This window comes from Oryza brachyantha, chromosome 3 (assembly GCF_000231095.2).
Source record: "Oryza brachyantha chromosome 3, ObraRS2, whole genome shotgun sequence".
NCBI lineage: Eukaryota > Viridiplantae > Streptophyta > Magnoliopsida > Poales > Poaceae > Oryza > Oryza brachyantha.
This window is the reverse complement of record NC_023165.2, coordinates 26,275,455-26,297,512: the sequence shown is the minus strand read 5'-3', so window position 1 is coordinate 26,297,512 and position 22,058 is coordinate 26,275,455. Positions and strand designations below refer to the sequence as shown.

Genomic DNA, 22,058 nt, shown 5'->3' with positions numbered 1-22,058 from the left:
CTCATTTTTCGTTTTTCCATGTTCAAAGTTTGACCATTCGTCTTATTTAAAATTTTTTTATGATTAATATTTTTATTCTTACTAGATAATAAAACATAAATAGTATTTTATGTGTGACTAATTTTTTTAGTTTTTTTACAAATTTTTAAAATAAGACAAATGATCAAACATTGGACACGTAAAAACGAAAATAAGGTTACTATGGGGACGTAGATAGTAGCTAATCTGCAGCTGTTTTTTTTCTCGTGAAGAAGCGGTTTCTATAATGCTGGAGTAGAGGAGTGTTTATGCAAAGAAAATCTCCATCTGAAAAGGTCATTACTGTTCCTCCCATGGTAAAGATTTTCAGATCCCAGAAATAACCAAAGCCCGAACTCCAACAACCTACCCAATGCAAGAGCCCCAAACCAAAAATTTGTAGTGGGACGTAGGTGAAAAAGAACGAAATTTTGCGAAAAACTATTTCAAACGCAGGGACCACAGCCCAAAGCCGCTCCAAACATTCCACGATAAAAATAAAAAAAATCACAAAAGTCATAAAGGATTTAGTACGGTGTGTTTCCCCTTTTGCCCTTCCCCTGCCGGTTTAAACCGCGGGAACCGCGTAATTTGCCCCCCCCCCCTAATTAACTCCCGACATAAAAACCTTACCAAACCAAGGGTTTCGAAAACGAATTAAATTAAAATAAACCCGCACGGAAAGACGAAAAAATATTAAAATATTAGCTTCTTCCTCCTGCTGATCTCTCTCTCTCCCTCCTTCCTCTTGACGTGTTGAGCTGAGCTGTTCCCACTTCCCACTCCTCTCCTCGCTCGCAGGCTCAGCTCAGCTCAGCTGAGAGCTCTTCTTAAGCTCAAATGGCAGTGGAATCAGCTGCGTAGTGTGGGGCCAGAGATTGGCATTGGGGGAGAAGGGGGGGAGGGGGAGGTCCAGGAATAGAGGGTGGTGAAGTGGGAGGCTAATTTGGGGGGTGAGGAGAACGAAAGGTGAGGTGAGGGAGAGGAGGTGGGGGGGGAGGAGGAGGTGGAGGAGGGCTGGTTCTTGGACCGGCCATTAATGGCGCCGTGCAGCGGCTTATGGGGCGGGAAGGCCGGCGGCGACCACTACCGGGGCACGCCGGTGGTGGTCAAGATGGAGAACCCCAACTGGTCCATCTCCGAGATCTCCTCGCCGGATGACGACGACGAGGAGTTCTTGGTGGGTGGGCGGAGGAAGGGGGGCCGGGGCAAGAACGCCAAGCAGATCACCTGGGTGCTGCTGCTCAAGGCGCACCGGGCCGCCGGCTGCCTCGCGTCGCTGGCCTCCACGGCGGTCGCGCTCGGCGCCGCCGCCAGAAGGAGGGTGGCCGCTGGGAGGACGGACGCGGACGCCGGCGCGGCCGCCGCCGCCGGCGAGAGCCCCGTGCTCCGCTCCCGCTTCTACGGGTTCATCAAGGCCTTCCTCGCCCTATCGGTTCTCCTCCTCATTGTCGAGCTCGGCGCCTACATCAATGGCTGGGACGACCTCGCCGCCTCCGCGCTCGCCCTCCCAGTCATCGGCGTCGAGTCGCTCTACGCGTCGTGGCTGCGCTTCCGCGCCACCTATATCGCGCCATTAATCCAGTTCCTCACCGACGCGTGCGTCGTGCTGTTCCTCATCCAGAGCGCCGACCGCCTCATCCAGTGCCTCGGCTGCTTCTACGTCCACCTCAAGCGCATCAAGCCTACGCCCAAGTCGCCGGCATTGCTGGACGCCGAAGACCCCGACGCCGGGTACTACCCCATGGTTCTCGTGCAGATACCAATGTGCAACGAGAAGGAGGTTGGTGCTGTTGCTATCGCTCTAAAACATGCCATTTTGGTCTCCAAAGCTGCAACCTTTTGACGTTTGTTTCTTGGTCTGTCCAGGTTTATCAGCAATCAATTGCAGCCGTGTGCAATCTTGATTGGCCGAGGTCCAACTTCCTGGTTCAGGTATTGGATGATTCAGACGACCCGACCACGCAGACGCTGATCAGGGAGGAGGTGCTCAAGTGGCAGCAGAATGGCGCCCGGATTGTGTACCGGCATCGCGTCCTTAGGGATGGTTATAAGGCCGGAAATCTCAAGTCGGCGATGAGCTGCAGCTATGTCAAGGACTATGAGTTTGTAGCCATCTTTGATGCTGACTTCCAACCGAATCCGGACTTCTTGAAGCGAACTGTGCCACATTTCAAGGTAAATTGAGCTGAATTTTTGCACCTTTAGTTGGTGGTGATAATGTATATGATTTAGGGTTCTAATTCCGATCCATTTACTGGCCTTTGCAGGACAATGATGAATTGGGTCTAGTGCAAGCAAGATGGTCATTTGTGAATAAGGATGAGAACCTATTGACTCGGCTGCAAAACATTAATCTTTGCTTCCACTTTGAGGTTGAACAACAAGTGAATGGGATATTCCTAAACTTCTTTGGGTTCAATGGCACTGCTGGGGTGTGGAGAATCAAGGCGTTGGATGACTCCGGTGGGTGGATGGAGCGTACGACAGTGGAGGACATGGACATTGCGGTCCGGGCACACCTTAAGGGCTGGAAGTTTATCTTTCTGAATGACGTTGAGGTATTATATATGACAAAGTTTATGAATAACTGGGTGTTTGTGTTATGTTTGTTCACATTTTCAGCTGAAATAACACATTTCCCTCATTATGGACAGTGCCAATGTGAATTGCCAGAGTCCTATGAAGCTTATAGGAAGCAGCAGCATCGGTGGCATTCCGGTCCAATGCAGCTATTCAGACTCTGCTTACCGGACATTATCAAATGCAAGGTACTGGTTCACCGCTCTTATTTGGTGTCCTTTATTTTTGTAAACATCTGAACAATGGATTTATTTAACGAATTGTCGTTGTGCATGCAAGAATTGGTCTAGATAAATGTTTTGCTAATGCAAACATGATATAGAGTTAAATCTTTAGTATTTACAACATTTTTCCTGTAACAATTACATGTATCATTCAATATGTACTTAAAACGAAAATTTGAACATCTACGTCTAGATTAAGTGATCTTGACAAAAAAAAAAGTTTCTTTTGCTGGATACATGGCACATGCTCATAGCACCGTGAATATGCTCCAATGATGCTAACATGGTGAACTTCTAATGTTAGACGTTTTATGGTACTTAACTGATCCTGGAGCAATTGAATTCACGTCTTGATTTTTCCTGTACCATTAGCCTTTTCTCTTAAGTACTCCGTACTTGGGTTGATATACTTAAATAAAGATGCATTCTCATAAAGTACCATCCATTTCACTGCAATATAAAATGTAGATATCTAAATGTATATTGGAGTTTGAGTTTGCTTGTCACCTTTTATTGTCATTGTCATCAATCTAATGTACCTGATATGATGTCTAGATGAAACAACTGGCTTGTTGATACCTCTATTTTTCCAATCAGATTGCTTATTAACTTTGTTTTATTCTGCTGCAGATTGCATTTTGGAAGAAAGCCAACCTGATCTTCCTTTTCTTCCTTCTCCGAAAGCTCATATTACCATTCTACTCTTTCACACTCTTCTGTATCATCCTCCCCATGACAATGTTTGTGCCTGAAGCTGAGCTTCCTGACTGGGTTGTTTGCTACATTCCAGCCTTGATGTCCTTGCTCAACATCCTGCCTTCTCCCAAGTCTTTCCCTTTCATCATCCCATACCTACTCTTTGAGAACACCATGTCCGTGACAAAATTCAATGCCATGATCTCTGGTCTGTTCCAGCTTGGAAGTGCATATGAGTGGGTGGTGACCAAGAAGTCGGGCCGATCATCAGAGGGCGACCTCATTGCTTTGGCACCAAAAGAGCTGAAACACCAAAAAACTGAATCGGCGCCTAACCTCGATGCTATTGCAAAGGAGCAGTCTGCTCCTAGAAAGGATGCAAAGAAGAAGCACAACCGGATATACAAGAAAGAGCTTGCACTGTCATTACTCTTACTAACCGCTGCGGCTCGCAGTTTGCTCTCTAAACAGGGTATACATTTCTACTTCCTCCTGTTCCAGGGTATCTCTTTCTTGTTAGTAGGCCTTGATCTCATAGGCGAGCAGATTGAGTAAACTGTAAAAAGCAAGATAGATGTTTAAAAAACAGTGACCATGGAGGTGCTCAAAGGATGTTGTGTTGAAGCTCTTTGGCGATATTAAAATGTTGCATGACGCAATTGTGCCGTCTATGGGTTAAGTCATGACTTCACACAACATGATGCACGATGTACACTACATATAGACCCCCCCCCCTCCCTCTCGGTTGTGTAGATATAGTTCTTCTGGGACTGTAAATGTGCTTAGTTCTTCCAGGGCTCTCCAATTCTTTTGTAACCAATTTTGGTGTTCATGTGGGGGATTTATCTTAGGAGGCAACACACATTACTGCCTATACTAGTGATTCAGAATCAAAAAATGCCCTTGATTAGAAGTCATCCCTTCCTCATGTGTCTTGTTTCTGAATTCTTTCTGATGACTATCCTGCCCTGCCTATTGGTCAATCTGCTTTTGTTGAACCCTTTCTACTACTACAAATCTACAATGACACCAGCAAAACTGAGATACTGTCCCTAACAATGTCACATGACTGGAAAGCTAATGTACGCGTCCAGATTCCAGCAGGATAGTCAATTAAAAGAATATAAATGTTCACAAGCTTTTCAAAAGCGTCAAACCGGGAGAGAAGAGAGCCTGTGAAATGGCATGCTTTTCCTGGTGGTCTTGTACAATCTACCAGTAGTATGAATCTACCAGTAGTATGGTGTAACGTACAAGACCAGAAAACATCATCCTACAGCTGGACAGCACATACTACCTGCTGATGATGTATTCCATTCCATCCCCAGTTGCCCCAAGGAAATTCCAGTCCGGCTCAATTCAGGCAGACATGCAGCCGGTGTCAATTACCTGAAGCTATAGAAATACTCCCGTTTTCCATGTACGCATACATGCCGGGTCCATTTCAAGGAGCCTGAGAAAAAGAATGGCAGATGGTGAGATGGCAACAAAAAACTAACCCCGGATAGTGTCTGGATCCACTGGAGATGAGCTGTGGGCAGGCGAGAATGGTGGCAGCGGCAGCGATCTCATCTTTTCGCTTCTACTTATACATATAAATTAAATTTAAGTTTTTTAACTTTAAATTTGAAGTTAATTTTAGTTTTTATTTCATCAAAATTTATTTTTCAGTTCTAACTTTCAGATCTTTAAAAATACATATGTAAAAAAATATTAGTAAATTGTTTTTTTTAAATATGTCTTTTCGCTTCTACTTATACGTATAAATCAAATTTAAGTTTTTAACTTTAAATTTGAAGTTGATTTTATTTTTTATTTCATCAAAATTTATTTTTCAGTTCTAACTTTCAGATCTTTAAAAATACATATGTAAAAAATATTAGTAAATTGTTTTTTTTTAAATATGACAATTAGCTGCAGCTGTGAGTAGTGTGCGAGTGAGCTTGACCTGTGGCGAGTCCATCCCCTTATCTGCACGGCATGTGGCTGCGAGACAGCTGCGTCGCGCCGAGGCGGTCTGTCTCCGTCCTTGTGCTGGTCCAGGGCGGGCGGCAGCGGCTGCCGTAAGCGAGCTGTTCACATGACGACGTTTGCTGTCGTGCTGAACTGGAGATACAACCAGCGCAGATGTCTTTTTTTTTTTCCTTCTTCTTTTGGTAAAGAAGAGTAACAAATTCTAACGATTACTACCTTCAGCTTGTTAGAGTATTAACGCTGACACTTTTGATGGGCATTTTTTTTTGGCATTTTAGCACTTATGATTTTATATGATCCTTGAGTCAATTTTAATTTATAGTTAAGTGGCTTAAGCCTAGAGAATATCTACTCTAACCCCTAAAAGATAATAAATAAATAAAATCATTCCGTTACTTTCCCTACCCCATCCACTCCCTCCCCTTTCTTGGCCCACAACCACCCTTCCTCCATAGAGTGTCCATGTGTCACCTATAATAGACTCTCTATCGTGTGAGTAAGTCGATACTAAATTGTTGTTGAGGAAGCTTATGGCCTCAATAGCGTGGGTATATTATTTTTGTAATGTCCTCGTTTCTCAGTGAGGCGAGGGACTTCGCAGTGGCTTGACCAAAGACTAGGTGAAAGGGAATCTCTAGTATTGTCCTCTACGACCACATGTCATGTATTTGCATTGTTAATGGTCTTAGACCATTTCTCTTCTAGGTCTGCTATCAACGAGGGTACTCAGCGAAGAGAACATCTTGCATGATCACCTTGCAGAGGTCATGCCCCCTAACCCCTTGATGAAATCCCCCTCCAACCTAACCCACGTGTGATATGGAGATCTGCATAGGTGATGAGCAGATTATGGAAGAGAGAACAAAAGTAAAGAAAAAAAACATGTGCCTACTGGTCGTTGATGCCACCTCGAGGCACTTCACCATGGAGCCCATCACATGATGTTTATCCACCACACCAAGCTCAATCCATGCCATCGAATCTTGATCTATGCCTTTGAGCTTGATCCTTCTCCCTAAATCCTTTACCATCCTAAACCCTAAGCCCTAATGACACAATCGTTATCATCGTCTTGCCGCCATTGGAGAAATTACTAAAGAACATGGGCTGATTAGAAAAAGGAAAAATTTTGATTAAAATAAGTGAAAATTACACGCGATTGAAAACAATCCCCATTAAAATGAGCAGTATTTGCCTACACGGTAAAAGCTAGTTGGTCAGTTACTCCGTGTCTAGCATTTAAACAAATTAATGTCGTTTAAATGGATCAATCATTTTAAACAGCTTTCCTACTCTTGGTAAAAAATACATGATCTAAAATAATATCCAATGTATCACTTGTTTTTGTATACGATTCTAAAATGAGCAAATATGAGATATAAGGCATACCTTATTCCGAAAGCATGAAACATCTAATCAATCACTGATTAGTGGATTCGCAACCGGAGAACTAGAGGCGGAGGCATTTATCTGGATTCCTAGAGCAGCACAGGGCAAGTCATCGTGGGGAGGAGCTGCAGAGGGGCGCCATGGGGAGGAGGATGTGCAGCAGATGGGAGGCGCCAATAGGGATAAGGAGAAGCAGAAAGCCACAAAGAAAAAAAAACATGAAGCACAGAGGAAAAAGAATTGCACCCTATATAAACCCTAATTCCCTTCTATTTTTCGCCTCTGCCAGGCGCGATCTGGCTTGTGGGGCATTGTGCTCTGCCATCGGCAAATTCGCCAAGTCGGCGTTTAATCAACGTCGCCACCTTCAAAATGGACCGACTACCATTTCGTTTAGCCTGTTTAAATGCTCAGACCATCAAATTCATTGTTTAGCCCATAAAGAAGACGAATTCGCTCCATCTACCGTTTAGACGCCGTTTAGACTGTCGTCTATTTCCTACTAGCCATGTTTCATAATATAAGATATTTGACTTTTTTGGTTGCAACATTTAACCATTTATTTTATTTAAAAATTTTGTACAAATATAAAAAATATCAAGTCATGCTTAAAGTTCTTTTGATAATAAAGTAAGTCACAAGCAAAATAAATGATATTTTCATAAGTTTTTGAATAGGACAAATGATCAAACAAAAAATCAAACATATTACGTTATGAAACGGAAGGGAGTAGTTTAGGCGAAAGCTGAAAATGAGGGAGTAGTATTAGGTGCTAGTGCTTGAGTTGTTGAGTACAAAGTACGCAGCTTTGTCAGGATATATCAGCTGTCTGCCGTCTTGCAGTATAAGCCAAGGGACGGGAACGGTTTCAGCCATGCATTCTGCGTTCTTACATCTGGTGATCTGGATTGCTCGATCAACTCGAGCTCTTCTGATCATTTCGAATGATTGCCGCAGCTCTGGAAGCTGATAGAGCAGCCATAGCTTAATGATGATGTCACGCATTAACACCTGACACTTAAGCTTCGCTGTAATGATCCGTGTGTGTCAGTCTGTGTTTGCCGTGTGACGTAAAAAGGCAATTAGGCAAATTTTTACATATAATGGTCCAATTATTTGCCCAGTTGGTCCACCCACGACACGCTCAACCGTGGTGTACAACGGTCAGAGTGAACGGGTGTGAGTAGTACACCCGGCACTCATCCGAGTGAGTGGTGGTCACAGTAACTTTAGAGCAGGGACTTTAAATCAACTATAAATATTTTTTAAGTAGATAAAGAGAAAAGAAACAATCTATAGATTTGTAGTCAGCTGCGACACATACTACAAGATATAATATATGTATAACATATGGGACTAGATATTAATAGTGTAATATATATTTTATACCTAACTATGGTATGGATTAGCTATTAAATTGACTAGATAATTTAGAGCTAGTAGTTAGCTATACTATGGAACTTGCTCTTACAAGCAAATTCAATTATGAGGTTTGTCGCACGAAGATTTTTTTAAAAATATTTATTATATTAAAGTTATGTAAAGTAATAGATAAATGTATTATAATTAAAACAATCAGGCATAAATTTATTGAAGGTTCAAAAGGCGAACAACATTTTATGTGACGGAGGCCATAGTATTTAGAAAAGAAAAACCAATGCAGGCCGGAGGGAACGACACAGCATCAGCTAGATCCCTGCAGATTTTTTTTCGCACCAGTATTTTTCTTTCCAAAGAAAACGGACAGCTTTATACGGAGTTCTGTTGGGTCATCGGTTCAACGAATCAAATGGGCCACCGGCCCGGCTCGGCGGGCCGCGGCCCGCGGGGCGACGATCCCAGAAGCAGTACTCCAAACACAGCCCAACATCCTGAGACCACCAGGCCCGGCCCGTAAGCGAATCCAGTTTCTAACGGCCCACACACGCTCCGCCTGCCTGGGCCTAAGGCTAGCATTACGGCCCACACACGCTCTCTTTCTTTTTATTTTGTTGCTTCTGTCTAAACATATATGAGTTTTTTTCTATGATGTATAGAATATTTAAATACAGAAAGTTTGTATATATGAGATATTTGTGTATTCAATGTTTCAATTTATAAAGTTTGTATATAAAATCAGAGTTAATTGTATCCATGCTGCTATAAAATTGTCTATGTTGAAAAATATTATTAGTATTCGACTAATTGAGATGATGTTATTATAATTTCACAACTATTCAACTATTCAAGATATATGTCACCATGTACCCCTTTAATGTATTTAGAAGATTTTTTTTTTGACCAAACTGCCACATGCACTTCGAACGGTCTTTCGGAACGGTGAACAACATGGAGGGTAATATGTCCAGGAATTTTTTAAAAATCATCGAAGGGAAATGGAGTGACATATCTCGAAAAGTTATTTTGAAAATATAGTGATATCCTTCTAATTAGTTGAATAGTAATAATATTTTTTTAAATCAACCAAATTTATAATGACACGATTCAATTAACCCATAAAATTATGGGTATAACTTTTGTGAATGAAGTTTATATTATAATATTATATATAAAGTCTATTATTATATTATTTAGTATATAAAGTGCAGAGGTATAATATATAGTGTATAAAGTTTATATGTATAATATTATATATATATATAACGTTTATACATATAATATTATTGAATGTATTAAAATTTGTGCGTAAACTATTTAGCCATAAAGTTTATACATATAATATTTTTATATAAATTTTATAAATATAAAGGTTTGTCTACGAGGATCACATGTAATTGGCTGGTTGGAGAAGCGTGCGCCTGAGACCGAGTTCTGGAAGATCGTGCGGGTGGGTTAGGTAGAACCGTTCGATCAAGAACGTGCCGTCAAGAGATCAACCGGACGGAGTACTGAAACGCGATTACCTATACTTAGAATTTGATAGTGATTTGCAGTGCAGTTTTAATTAATGCACCGATGATAAAACACAAGAACAGTGAGATGAGCTTTGCAAAACCTACGCATAGTTTCTGTTGAAGTCAAGTGACTAAGACCTAACCATCCAACTCCAATCAGTGTGGCTGTGTACTAACATGCTGCTGCTGCTGGCCTCAATATTACAAAAACCCTTCTATTAAAGAAGGTAACACAAGAGGCAAAGCATGCATATGCATATTGGATTTCATTTCTACCCTAATTCTTGCTCAACTAGCACTAACTAACTAACTAACCAGCTCCTAAGCTAAAGTGGCTATGGACCTCGGCTAGTGACGAGGATGCTTGATGTTTTGCGAGTTACGTGTTGCTGCTCATGCGTCGGTCCACGCGGTGAACATTGGCAGGTGCGCGATGGACACGCCGGGCCTCGCCGGCGCCGGCGGCGTGGGCGAGGCCCAGGAATTGAGCGGCAGCGGGCTGATCAGCTTCGGCGCCGCCGGCTTCGCGAACAGCATGGCGAGGGCGCCGCCGCCGATGCCCATGGTCACCCTGTCCGGGCTGTGCTCGCCGGAGTTGTTCAGGCTCGTCGACGACGCGTTCGACATGTGCGCCGCGCTGGTGTTGGCGTTGGAGCCGGCGCCGCGTGCGCTGTCCGCGCTCACGGACACGATGTCGTGCAGCACAGAGAAGGCCTCGTTCGACAGGAGGTCGTGGTGGTGGTGGCTGCCACCGTGCTGCCGCTCGTCCGTTCTCACGGCGGCGGGCACCGCTGCCATCTTCCACTCCGCCGCGTTCCCGGCCTGCACCAAGGCGGCCGCGGCGTCGGCGACCGCCGCGCTCTCCGCGATCGCGCTGGCCGCCGCGCCGCTGCCGCCGCCCTCCTCCTTACCCTTGCGCCGCGCCAGCTCCCCCGGGAGGAGCGTGTTGCTCTCCATGATCTTGTCCACGTCGTACCTCGTGATGTCGAAGTTCGTCACGGCGTTGAGCCCCCGGAACTTGATCGCCGCCACGTCGTACGCCTCCGCCGCCTCCTCCTGCGTGCCTGCACGCATACAACCAATCAAACAAACTCATCACCAATCAAACACATCAAAAGGGCCCGGCATGGCACACGCAAATCGGACGAACACCCCGGAAGCGAGCTTTCGCCGCCGGCGCGGGCGGTCCGGACAGGCAGAGGTCGAACGGGCATGGCGCGGGGGCGGCGGCAAAAGCGACGCGAGCATGCGACGTCGACTGCGGCGAGCACAGCCTTAGGAAAGCGAGCGGAGCAAAAGGCGAAGGCGCATGCATGCATACGCCACACCGGGGGGGGGGGGGGGGGGGGGGGGGGGGGACGGTTTTGCATGCGCAAAAGCCCCCCTGTGCTGCCGCCTGCCTGCAGCAGCAATCAAAAAGCATGCAAGAAAACGGCATGGCGAAACATTCTTTGGAGCTGGGCCAGCCATCGCCATGGCCATCATTCAAGCTAGCCAGCCAGCTGACCGAGCTCTCATGATCATTGTGACAGGACACCCTGCGTCCTTAAACCGTGACAGCCTCTGCAACGCCCAACCTCAACACACCTTTGCCGCAACAACTACCATGCTATGCTACGGTCTCGTCGCCGATCGATCATGATGCGTCGTGACGACATGGCCATTCATGCACGCAGAGAAGAATCTGGCTTTCTGGCAACGATAACTAAATCGATCGATCGATCATGATGTGCAGCTGCAGAGATGAGAGGAAGAAGAACACTCACTGAATGTTCCCAAGTAGAGGTCCTTGTTGCCTGAGACGCGGCCGATTCGCGCCTGCCACCGCCCGTGCTGGTGATGCCTGCAATCGTCGACACAAAACACACACACATCAAAGTTAATTACTTCTCGTTTTAGTGCCATCTTCAGTAAAACATTTTTAGTGTGATCAACGACCTGGTGACTCCACGGTAGATCGAAGCCCCACGCGAGAAGCCACTGCTTTTCCTGCAGCAATGGCGAGTGAGGTAGCTTAGCTTAGCTCTCAGCATTATTATTACATTCTTGTTTGTTCAGTGACATGGAAATTCTGTGATCAGTTCAGTTGTGTGTTTCTGTACCTTCTGAGGTGAGCCACGTACTCCTGCCTCGACATGTTCTTCATCTCCTCCAGCTCCTCCTGGTAGTCCTCCAACTGTCCAGAAAATGGTGAAAAACAACATCAGTAACTCCATAGCTACAATGTGCAATGTGTGATCACGCCATTACAGACAGCCATTCAGAGTGGCCTTGAACCAAAAACGAGTATTTGTTCACTTGTAAGAACAACTAGAAATGAACTAAATCAGTTGGTAATTTAATCACCGGGAAGTTGATGTGCGTGGAAGGCCCCCAGTATTTGAGCGCCGCCAGGTCATACGCCCTCGCAGCCTTCTCCTCCATGTCATATCCACCTAGCAAAGTTGCATTGCAATCTCGAAATCACATTTTTTTTCTCAACACAAAATGAATTAATCCATGTACTAATCCTACTACTGGTCTACTTCTACTACTACTACTACTACTACTCACCAAGATACACTGCAGATCACAGAACGTGCCATCATGGATGCACCAATCAATCCCCGGGCAAAAGATTCAGCAGGACGATCGCACATATGCAAGAAAACAAATTTCATCAGCATTTGAAGCTTGAAATTGTGATGGATTAGTCACATGAGCTAGGTGGTTAGAGGGGAAGCTAGAGGAAGAAGACGACGATGGCGACGAGGAAGCTACTGACCTTGGCGTCCTTTCCTGGTCTGGCCTTCCTTCTTGCAGCTGTTGTCCCAGAGGTGCGCCTCATACCTCCCCGTCCACCTATGCCTGCTTTTTACGAGGTTTACAGCTTGGGGTTAAGTGAAGGAGGAAGCCATGGCGGTCGAGAGAGGTGGCCGCGGCGGCGCTGCTACTACCTGGTGACGCCCCTGTACTGCGACGTCCTCTGCCCGAACGTGTCGATGGACTTGCGGTGCACCGGCTGCTTCTGCCCGCCGCGGTCCGTGCCGCGCTTCTTGCTCACGGCGTCCACAGACATGTACGCCTCGCCGCCGTGGGGCGCGCCGGCGGCGGCCTGAACGGTCACGCAGCTGGACTGGGACCCGGCCGAGCTCATGGACAGGGTGAGGGGGTGCACGGGCATGATGCCGCCGCCGCCGCCGTCGTCGGCGTCGTAGCCTCCGCCCATAATGGGGCCGCCGGCGTGCATCCCCCAGCCGGCAGCGATTGCCGCGGCGGACTGCTCGTGCACCAGCGCCGCGTGGGCGTACGCCGCGTCGTGGCCGCCGGAGGCGCCGGGGATCAACGCGCACTGGAGGAAGCCTCCGCCGCCGCTGCCGTGGTGCGGGTCGCCACCGACGGTGCCGCCGTCCTGGCCGTGCCCGTGCCCGTGCCCGTGGGGATGACCGTTCCCGCCGTAGTAGAAGCCGGAGTTGTCGAGGCTGAGCGCCATGGCGGGGCCCGCGCCTAGGAAATCCTCGAGCTTGGGCGACGCCGACACCACCACCCCTGATCACGAGTCAAAGCCAACCAAGAGACATAAAGAGACACGCATTTGCAACAAGCCAAAGCGAGCAATGAACGCCACTGTAGCAGCAAGAACCCGCGCTGCATGTCTAGACGAAGGCCGGCACGAACTGCCTCTCTCTCTCTCTCTATCTGCCACCTAGCTACCATGTTCGCTAGCTCACCGTGCTGTTCTTGGTCGCTTCCCGGGAGCGCCTCCATGACGCAGAGCGAGCCATCAGGCTTGAGCGGCATGGAGGAGAACCCGGCGGCGTAGTACCCGCCACTGGCGGCCGCCGCCGAGGTTACCACGCCGTCGTGCCCGGCGCCGAGGCCGCCGTAGTAGAACGAGGAGGCCACCGCAGCAGGACTGTAGAACAGCCCTCCTCCTCCATGCTGCTGCTGCTGATGATGATGATGATGCTGGTGCACGTGGTGGTGGCCGACATCATCGACGCCGGCGCAGGGCGTCGCCGCCGCCATGTGCGGCGACAGCGAGAACCCCAGCCAGCTGCCGCCACCGCCACCACCGGCGGTGGCAGCGATGCTGCCGCTGCTGTTGCTGCCGCTAGCCATGATGGTGACGCTGCTGCAGAGAGCAACAGTGAGGCCGGCTGGTCGGGACTCGGGAGGGAGGGAGGGAGGAGGGATTCAGGAGGAGAAGGTGGCGGGTGGAAGAAGCGAGGAGCAGCGAATGAGGCGATCAATCATTGGCGAGTACATGCCGCAATGATGCCGCCCTCCATTGCTAGCCGCGCCAAGGCTTCGGTGTGGGTGCGCGCGCGCGTGTGGGCGTGGCGCGGTGGCGGATGAGATGAAGCGGTGGAGAGCGAGCGAGGAGAGGAGAAGAGGGCTTTGATGGTGTGCAAAAGGAATGAGTTGCTTGCTGATATTTGGGCTTGAGCCGCTTGAGGCTTCACTTTTTTTTTTCTTTAACTTTCTGCACACAGGAAAGAATCTACCACATTCTCTCTTCTTATCTCTACGCTTTGCATGGGGATCTGTGTAGGTAGGGAGAAGGAAACCAACCCTTCCATTGCGTCACTAGCTTTGATACTGGTATTAGATACTGTGTGTTTCGCATAACCCCTATCACACGAACTTTTTTTAAAACATTACATCAAATCTTTGAATAACTAAGTAAAATATTAAATATATATGAACATTAAAACTAATCACGTAGTTACGAGAAAAATCATGAGAAAATTTTTTGAACTTAATTAGTATATAATTAGCCATAAGTGCAACAATAACCAACATATAGTAATAATGACGGATTAATTAGACTCTAAAGATTAGTTTTCCGGCGGAATCTGAAATTTGTTTATAATTAGACTATATTTAACACTTCAAATATGTGACCGTACGCATCGATGTGACGTCTTTATTAAAAAAAATTTGGAACTAAACACAACCTGATTTTGTTTTAAACTTTTTTTATCAAGGGAATGGATGGATTGGTTTGTTTAAGGAAAAACCAAATGATAAATTTATAAATAAAGACTAACTTATGAATAAAAATTTTATATGCATATTAATTAGCGATCTAAATATATATGCTTAAAAATAAACTTTGATGAAAACCAAAACCTACTCTAAAGTTAATGTTTAAAAAATAAATTTTAGCTTATAATCATAAGTAGAAGAAAAAGATGTGGCTCCTATAAAAATTCTAATTTTAATAAATATTGTATTTAATTTAAGTTTATAAAAGTTGGAAATAAATGCATTGGAAATGAAAAGGGTAACATATGTATCGGGGTTTGAAAAAAATTAAAGTTGTGTTTTAATATTTGTAACCTTGTATAAATATGTATGTTAGATTATACATGATTTCTTTTGGTTGATGAAGTACGTAAAACAATTAGGAGGAAACATATAAATCCAACAGTGTATAACTAAATAAAAATAATTAGAGTATCATAATATATGTTAAATATAGGTAGGAGAAACAAAGCCACACTAACTAAACAACACATATGTTTAGATAGATCATAAAAATATAGGTATTTTGAGCATATATGATACTTATATAGAAATATTAAGAGGGAATGAATACCATCCCTAGCTACAAAGACATGGGATCCTTCGTACACAAGAACAGTTGGATATATATAGTCACACCTCTTACCATCATGACAACTTGTTCCGTATGCTCGCTCTCCATCTTGCCTGGTGCCCTCGCAGCGCCTTCCTATCCTCCCACTCCCTAAGACTAACATCCAATCTACGCGACTCTTTGTCATATCCATGAAAGTATATGATTTTGGTGGTAGAGGCGACTCCCGGCAAGAATCACGCAACACTTCTCATGACGTTGCCGCTTCACGGCATGAGGTTGGTGTAACATCGCCTAATATACAATCACCAGGGATATGTCTTTATAGCGCAATGAGCACCATCACATAACATGAGTTGTGCCGCTTATATGCATCCACGACATTTGCACCCTTTTGCCACCTTCGTCTCCTCATATTGGATACATATCCTTCGAACTACTAATGCTTTATTTTCATTTCCTTTCTCCTTACGTCTGTTTTCATTACGCTAAATTTTAGGTCTAACTTTATGGAGATGGCTTATAATAGGCCATGCGTATTGTCATCGATGCCTCTTAACCCCTTCCTTGATTATATGCTTCCATGTGTATCTTTGTGATATGACGGTATTAGCATGGAACATATGAGGGTCAGTGGTACTTATGGTCCATTATTTTTTATTGGTTTTGGAATATTTCATACTTGCATTTTCATTGAAATATATGGTTTTTTCTATTCCTCCTTTTTTTTCCTTAACAATGATTTTAAACTAGCCTTATTTGAATCAATGCATTTAAAAAATAACGAAATTCACAGGTTACATAATACATACTAGAACTTGATCTGGTACAAGTTTGTAAAGTCCATATCCTAAGGTTGTGTTTGAAATTGCCAAGTTCTAAAAAAATAAACTGTTCTCTTTTTTTTGATACTAGCTGTTTAAGATATAAGTGAATAAAATGATAGCGTAGAGTGAAAAATTACTTTAAACTACTTTTATATAAAAACATTACACAGAAAACACCATTAAAAAGCTTAAGAATAGTGTCCATCAAACTCCAAAGATCCTTAGTGCAAAGGTGGTGATCAAAATGGGCTAGGCCCAATTAAAGTTGATTAAAATTCAACTAGCCCACAATGAATGGTAGAGACAATAATATCACCTTAGAGATTTAAAGTGGAGAAGCTCAACTTAAATAGAGAGGTTAGTGAGACTCTCCGTTGACTGGTTGAGACAGTAGGAAGACCGCCACACGCGTGCGCGCGCCCGCCGGCCGGCCGGTCCGGTCCGGGACGCGGCGCGGCACCCGCCCGTCCGTCCCTTCCTTTTTGCAACGGCTGGGAATTGAAGGAAAGAATTTCGAATCCCCGTAATTGCGCAGCGGTAATCACGCGATTTGATTGCGCGCAACGTCCGCAGCAATAATTACGCGATTTGACTGCGTGGTAATTCCGTCACGGAATCCCGGGATAAGGGGACGCGGTTTCGAGGGTTTCCATATTCCTCCTTCTTCTTCCCGAGGTCAGAGCGTTCTTCTCCATAGCTTTTTCTCCTCTCTGGTTCTTCTCGAGTTCTTGTGCCACCCATCTGTCTCCCCGGTTCTGTTTCTCTTGCGCGCATGAGAGTTCGGAACGAGCAGGCCTCCGGAACCCCTCTCGCCAGAGTACCTGCTCGGGTATGCGGGTGCTAAGGTTTTTGGGGAGTGCATTCGCACGACTGCTCACTGCGCCATGTCAACTGACGGGAATGAAAGCGGGAGCGACGGTGGTCACGACGGCGGCGGCGCGCACGGCGACGGCAGCGTTGTGCACGACAACATCAACGTCAACGGAAACAACAACACCAATGGAGGCAGTACTGCCTCAAAGACCAGCGGATGACCATTTTCAGGGTATATCGCACTCTCTTCTATTCTGTTTAATATTTTCAAATGCCTGATAGCAATGGTTTCATTACTATTTCATGATCATATGGATGCTTATGCTTATCGTACATTAAGCATGCTGTCAAATGTTCTGTTCGTAATCGTTAGATTATTTCCTATTTTTGTCATGCTTATTGTCTTATTATTTTGAATTAAAATATACCGAAATATGACCATATTTCCAACACAAAGGTGGTGATATTTTGGTCTATTATTCTCTTTTTTCTTGCAATTTATGTGCACAATTACCGAAACACTACACTTTTGTTTGTAAAAAAAAGAAATATATCATCACGTCTTTCTACAAATAGTTTCACCGTTAATTCTAAATCTTACATCATTAATCAGCAATAAGAAATTAGACAGTTGTTTACATTTTCAGTTTTATCGACAAAATAACACATCCAAAGGATGTATCTTTTTAATTTTTTACGATCCATAGTTAAATTTTAAACATTAAATTTAGAGTTAATTTTGAGTTTTGTTTATGGTAGTTTATTTTTAAACTTTTATTTTTACATCGCCAACAACACATATATAATATTTTTTTACTATTTTTTATTTTCGAATATATTATTTGTATTTGTTAACGAAAGGCTAATTAAACAACGACTCTGAAAGTTGCTTGTGCTACGATTACATGCAACCCAGACATTCGACGATGCTCGGTTGCGTACATCTGTGTTGAGCGGATACAAAAAGTTTTTAGATTCTGATAAGCACCTGCTTGGTAGTTAGCTTTTAAGAATCTGGAAAAGCTTCTAAACCCAGCTTCTCTAGCTTCTAAATTCTTAGTTCATTTTCCAGAATCTATAACTATATTCTTAGAAGTTATAAACCGTTTAAGCCAGCTTACGATAGAAACAGCTTTTTCTAGGAAGTAGGAGAAACTATCCAGAAAGACCCAAAGAGGAGAGGGGCACCAGAGCCTTTAGCTAGCTTGTCACTTCAAACCATCACACTGTAGTATCCATCTCTGCTAGAACCATTACAACTGGTGATTGATCTGATTTAATTCCATACATATTGTATGAAATTACAACTACAGGTCAGCTGCATGCTACCCATTACATGCACACACACACGGCAGACAGCACATCTCAACAGTCTTTGTAGACTGTAGCAGATGATAGATTGATGGGAGGGATGATGCATGTCAACGTGAAATGAAGAATATACGTTTGTACGCGTACCGTATATACAGGATTTATTGTTCCCTGATGTTGATATACCATCGCCAAATGAAGGGCAAGGAAGTGTAGCTATACTGCACATACAAGTTTTCAATTGAGATTCCTTTGGTTGATGTCCCTCCTTTGTGCCGCCTCGTTCTAGTGCGTATTATGGTTATGGATCATTATCAACACTCTTATCAAGCTATTTCTGATGATATATTTTTTTACAGAGAGTTATATGTAAGTTTACTAAAACATTTGTTAAACAACCTTTCAACTTTGGCAGCATCCGATTTTGAATTTCTATTTGTACGCTTTTCAAACTTTTAAATAATATGTTTCACGAAAAATATATATATTAGTTTTCTTAGAATACTTTGAACAATTTTTCAATTGTGTAGCAGTTAATTTATTTGTTTATGCAATAAATATCATTTAGAACAAGCAAGCTAGCAGATGCAACATAATATATATTGCGTGCATCTATGAATCTTTTAGGTGATAAATAGAAATCCAGCCTCTGTATGCATATGTGATTGATACACATACCATGCACTTCTAGAGAGAATTGGCCCTGACCCAGCTTGCGATGAAAATTGAAAAACAAATTATTCACGCGTATATAAATTAAATTCCCCCTATATACCGTACTCTCACTACGTGCAATTATATGACCAACGAAAAAAAGCAAAAGTACATTTCACTTTGGATCGCATTTTATTGTCTACTACTCCGTCCCAAAAAAGAGGATTTCTGGTTTCTCTAGTTCGAGTGTTTGACCGGCCGTCTTATTTGAAAAATTTATTAAATTTTTTTAAAAAATAGTCGCATGTGAAGTACTATTCATGTTTTATCATGTAGTAATAATAAAAATATTAATCATAAAAAATTCAAATAAGACGAAGAGTCAAAAATTGAAATTCGTTTATTTTGGGACTGAGGTTGTAAGTTTTATTTTAAATATTTTTAAATTTATATTTTTATTTTGGATTAGTTAAATTTACCTTTATTGTGTAACTTGGACCACTACAAAAACAAATCGACTTGTTAGATCATCAGCGAACTCGATCTCCATCTATTGCAATTTATGCATTTGTCCCAGGAGAGGCTCAACTGGCTAAAAGTAATACTCTCTCCATATTTTTATTTTTATGTATGACACCGTTGACTTTTAGAATCACATTTGACCATTCGTCTTATTCAAAATTTTTATCCAAATATACAAAATTATAATACATAATTAAAGTTTCTATTATAATAAATCATATTATAACAAACTAATTAATATTTATATAATTTTTTTAATAAGACGAATGGTCAAACGTGGACCTAAAAGTTAACGGCGTCATATAAAAAAAATGAAGGGAGTAGTTGACTGATCCAACCCGTACAAATAATAAATTTAAAAGAAAGTTTTAAGCGGTAATCCAAATTAAAGCTTAACGCAATCTATAATAACTTATTTAAAAAAAGAGAGGAATTATATATACACCTATAAAAATGAGTAGTGGCGGTGGCAACCTATCCTCACTATAATTTTATAATTTAGCCATCAAATTTCTTGATATTAAAAACCAATTAAATATATATTATCTACATATAAATTTAAATTAAAGTGATTATTTCACATAAGAAAATTTAATAACATATCAAAGACTCCATAGTAAAGCACATGTATTTGCTGAAGAAGATGCCACGTATAGCTAAGTAAAGGCGGAATGGAAGGCTTCCTGCGTTGCAACACCGCATAAAGCTACTTTCGTGTGGCATGCATGCATGCATGCATGAAACGTACATAATTCAACAAGTACACCTAGAACTATACAGATACACGTATTACTACCAGTATAGTAGTACGTATTTATACACACAAGGGGCTAGCTAGGTGTGCTACACACAGCTACAGTAATACTCCAGTATATATACAGGTAGTCGTATACGTACAATTGTGCTGAGGTGGTATAAATTAATGCAAAACCCAGTGGAATGCGAGGAATGGTGTGGGGGCCTGGATGGTGAATAGATACGTGTGGCAGCTTTCAGTTATATCGATTTAAAACTTCGTTTCTTTTTTTAAAATTTGCTGCAAGTCAAAAGGTCAACTGCTGCGCGGACCAGTTTTTTATATGGCGGTCAGTAGGATGCTCCCATGAGAGAGAGAGGAGGGAGGTATGATCAGAGATGGTATTAGGTGATAAGAAAATTTTTAGGAGATGTGTCACATCGAATGTTTGATCGGATGTTAGAAGAGAGAGGTTTTTAGACACGAATAGAAAACGAATTTCACGGCTAGCCTAGAAACCGCGAGACGAATCTTTTGAGCCTAATTAATCCGTCATTACCATATGTTGGTTACTGTAGCACTTATGGTTAATATGAGCTAATTAGGCTCAAAAGATTTGTATCAAGATTTCTTTCATAACTATATAATTAGTTTTTTGGTTCATCTATATTTAATGCTTTATTTAGGTGTCCAAAAATTTGATGTGATGTTTTTAAAAAAAAATTTAGGAACTACTCGAGGCCTAAATTTGTGTATTTATTGTGTGGTAAGTAGAAGCATATGACAGGGAACAAGGGCGAATCTATAATAAAAATTAACAGAGTATCCTTTATATATATAACACTTAATTTAATACTAATGGGATTTGAAAATTTACCTTATGTTCTATGCATTATTTTGGTTGTACGTAGATTTGGCCCTTGCAGAGAATAATTAAGGAGAAAAACATATGTTTGTGATTCGAACTTTAACTAAACCTTCAACATGCAGATTTTGTTGGATTCAGGTCATTCTTAACATTGTGCTAATCTGGTATTTTCTATAACTAAAAAGTTGGCCGTGCATATGTGTACACACCAATATATATACACGCACCGTTCACTCAGCTACAGATATGCTGGTAATACTTGTTTATATATATAGAAACCGGCAATAATGGTGGCCTCAATTAATTCCTACTAAAAGCGCACCTGACATGGGTAAAATTCATCTGCACTGAAGCCAGATACACCCACAACTCTACCGACCACACCGATGCTGGGTTAGAAGTTTTTCCGCTTACAGTTGTAATGTTGAAAACTGATGTACAAAAAACGTAATTATATTAAACATATCTAGACAAATAATTTGGAGATGGCAATCATGGTAAATTACTGTATTTCTAAAAATATTGTACACTTGCTACATAGAAAAGATTGTTCTACTATCAGACTATTTTGCCTTGTATTTTTGGGCTCATCTATTCGTCTTATACTTGTAAACTAAAATATAAATTTTCAATCTTAAATTTAGAGTATATTTTAAGATTTTTTATTATATTTTATTTTTCAGTCTTGGCTTTTAAATTGCTAAGAATATATATATATAAATTTTATTTACAAATTATTTTTTATTTATAAATATATCATTTAACTTTTTAATGAAAATGCCTAATAATCACCGCTTCATGCCTCTAGACCAGAAAACCATGTTGTATTGTGCAAGACTCTAAGATCTTGTCGGTCTTGTATATGCACCATAGATAGTTTACAGCTTTCAACATATATTCATTAGTTTTATTAGATCACCCTACTTCAAATAATTGTCATGCAAATGCTTCATAGTAAAACAAAT

General features: G+C 42.6%; 2 protein-coding genes across 2 annotated transcripts; one reads left to right on the top strand and one right to left on the bottom strand.

Annotated features, from left to right (window-relative positions):
- Nucleotides 1–1,057: 1,057 nt before the first annotated feature.
- LOC102716108 (probable xyloglucan glycosyltransferase 9) lies at nt 1,058–4,447 on the top strand. Its single transcript, XM_015835622.2, has 5 exons — nt 1,058–1,801; nt 1,888–2,196; nt 2,289–2,579; nt 2,676–2,789; nt 3,456–4,447. Exons 1-5 carry the CDS (start codon nt 1,058–1,060, stop codon nt 4,074–4,076), a joined length of 2,079 nt encoding a protein of 692 aa, XP_015691108.2. The 3' UTR covers nt 4,077–4,447.
- Nucleotides 4,448–10,171: 5,724 nt separating this feature from the next.
- Nucleotides 10,172–13,879, bottom strand: LOC121053953 (AP2-like ethylene-responsive transcription factor CRL5). Its single transcript, XM_040522634.1, has 9 exons — nt 13,489–13,879; nt 12,715–13,306; nt 12,543–12,628; nt 12,332–12,340; nt 12,125–12,213; nt 11,881–11,954; nt 11,717–11,767; nt 11,545–11,621; nt 10,172–10,842 (listed from the first exon to the last, which is right to left on the bottom strand). Exons 1-9 carry the CDS (start codon nt 13,877–13,879, stop codon nt 10,172–10,174), a joined length of 2,040 nt encoding a protein of 679 aa, XP_040378568.1.
- Between the last annotated feature and the right edge of the window lie 8,179 nt (nt 13,880–22,058).

What these genes read in the sequence shown, in the direction of transcription:
- LOC102716108 (XM_015835622.2), top strand. Translation starts at nt 1,058, where the DNA reads ATGGCGCCGTGCAGCGGCTTATGGGGCGGGAAGGCCGGCGGCGACCAC. An exon ending in CAATGTGCAACGAGAAGGAG is followed by an intron (nt 1,802 to 1,887) that starts GTTGGTGCTGTT and finishes TGGTCTGTCCAG; the next exon opens with GTTTATCAGCAATCAATTGC. An exon ending in TCTTTCTGAATGACGTTGAG is followed by an intron (nt 2,580 to 2,675) that starts GTATTATATATG and finishes CATTATGGACAG; the next exon opens with TGCCAATGTGAATTGCCAGA.
- LOC121053953 (XM_040522634.1), bottom strand. Translation starts at nt 13,879, where the DNA reads ATGGCTAGCGGCAGCAACAGCAGCGGCAGCATCGCTGCCACCGCCGGT. An exon ending in AAGCGACCAAGAACAGCACG is followed by an intron (nt 13,307 to 13,488) that starts GTGAGCTAGCGA and finishes ACTCGTGATCAG; the next exon opens with GGGTGGTGGTGTCGGCGTCG. An exon ending in CAGTACAGGGGCGTCACCAG is followed by an intron (nt 12,629 to 12,714) that starts GTAGTAGCAGCG and finishes CCTCGTAAAAAG; the next exon opens with CAGGCATAGGTGGACGGGGA.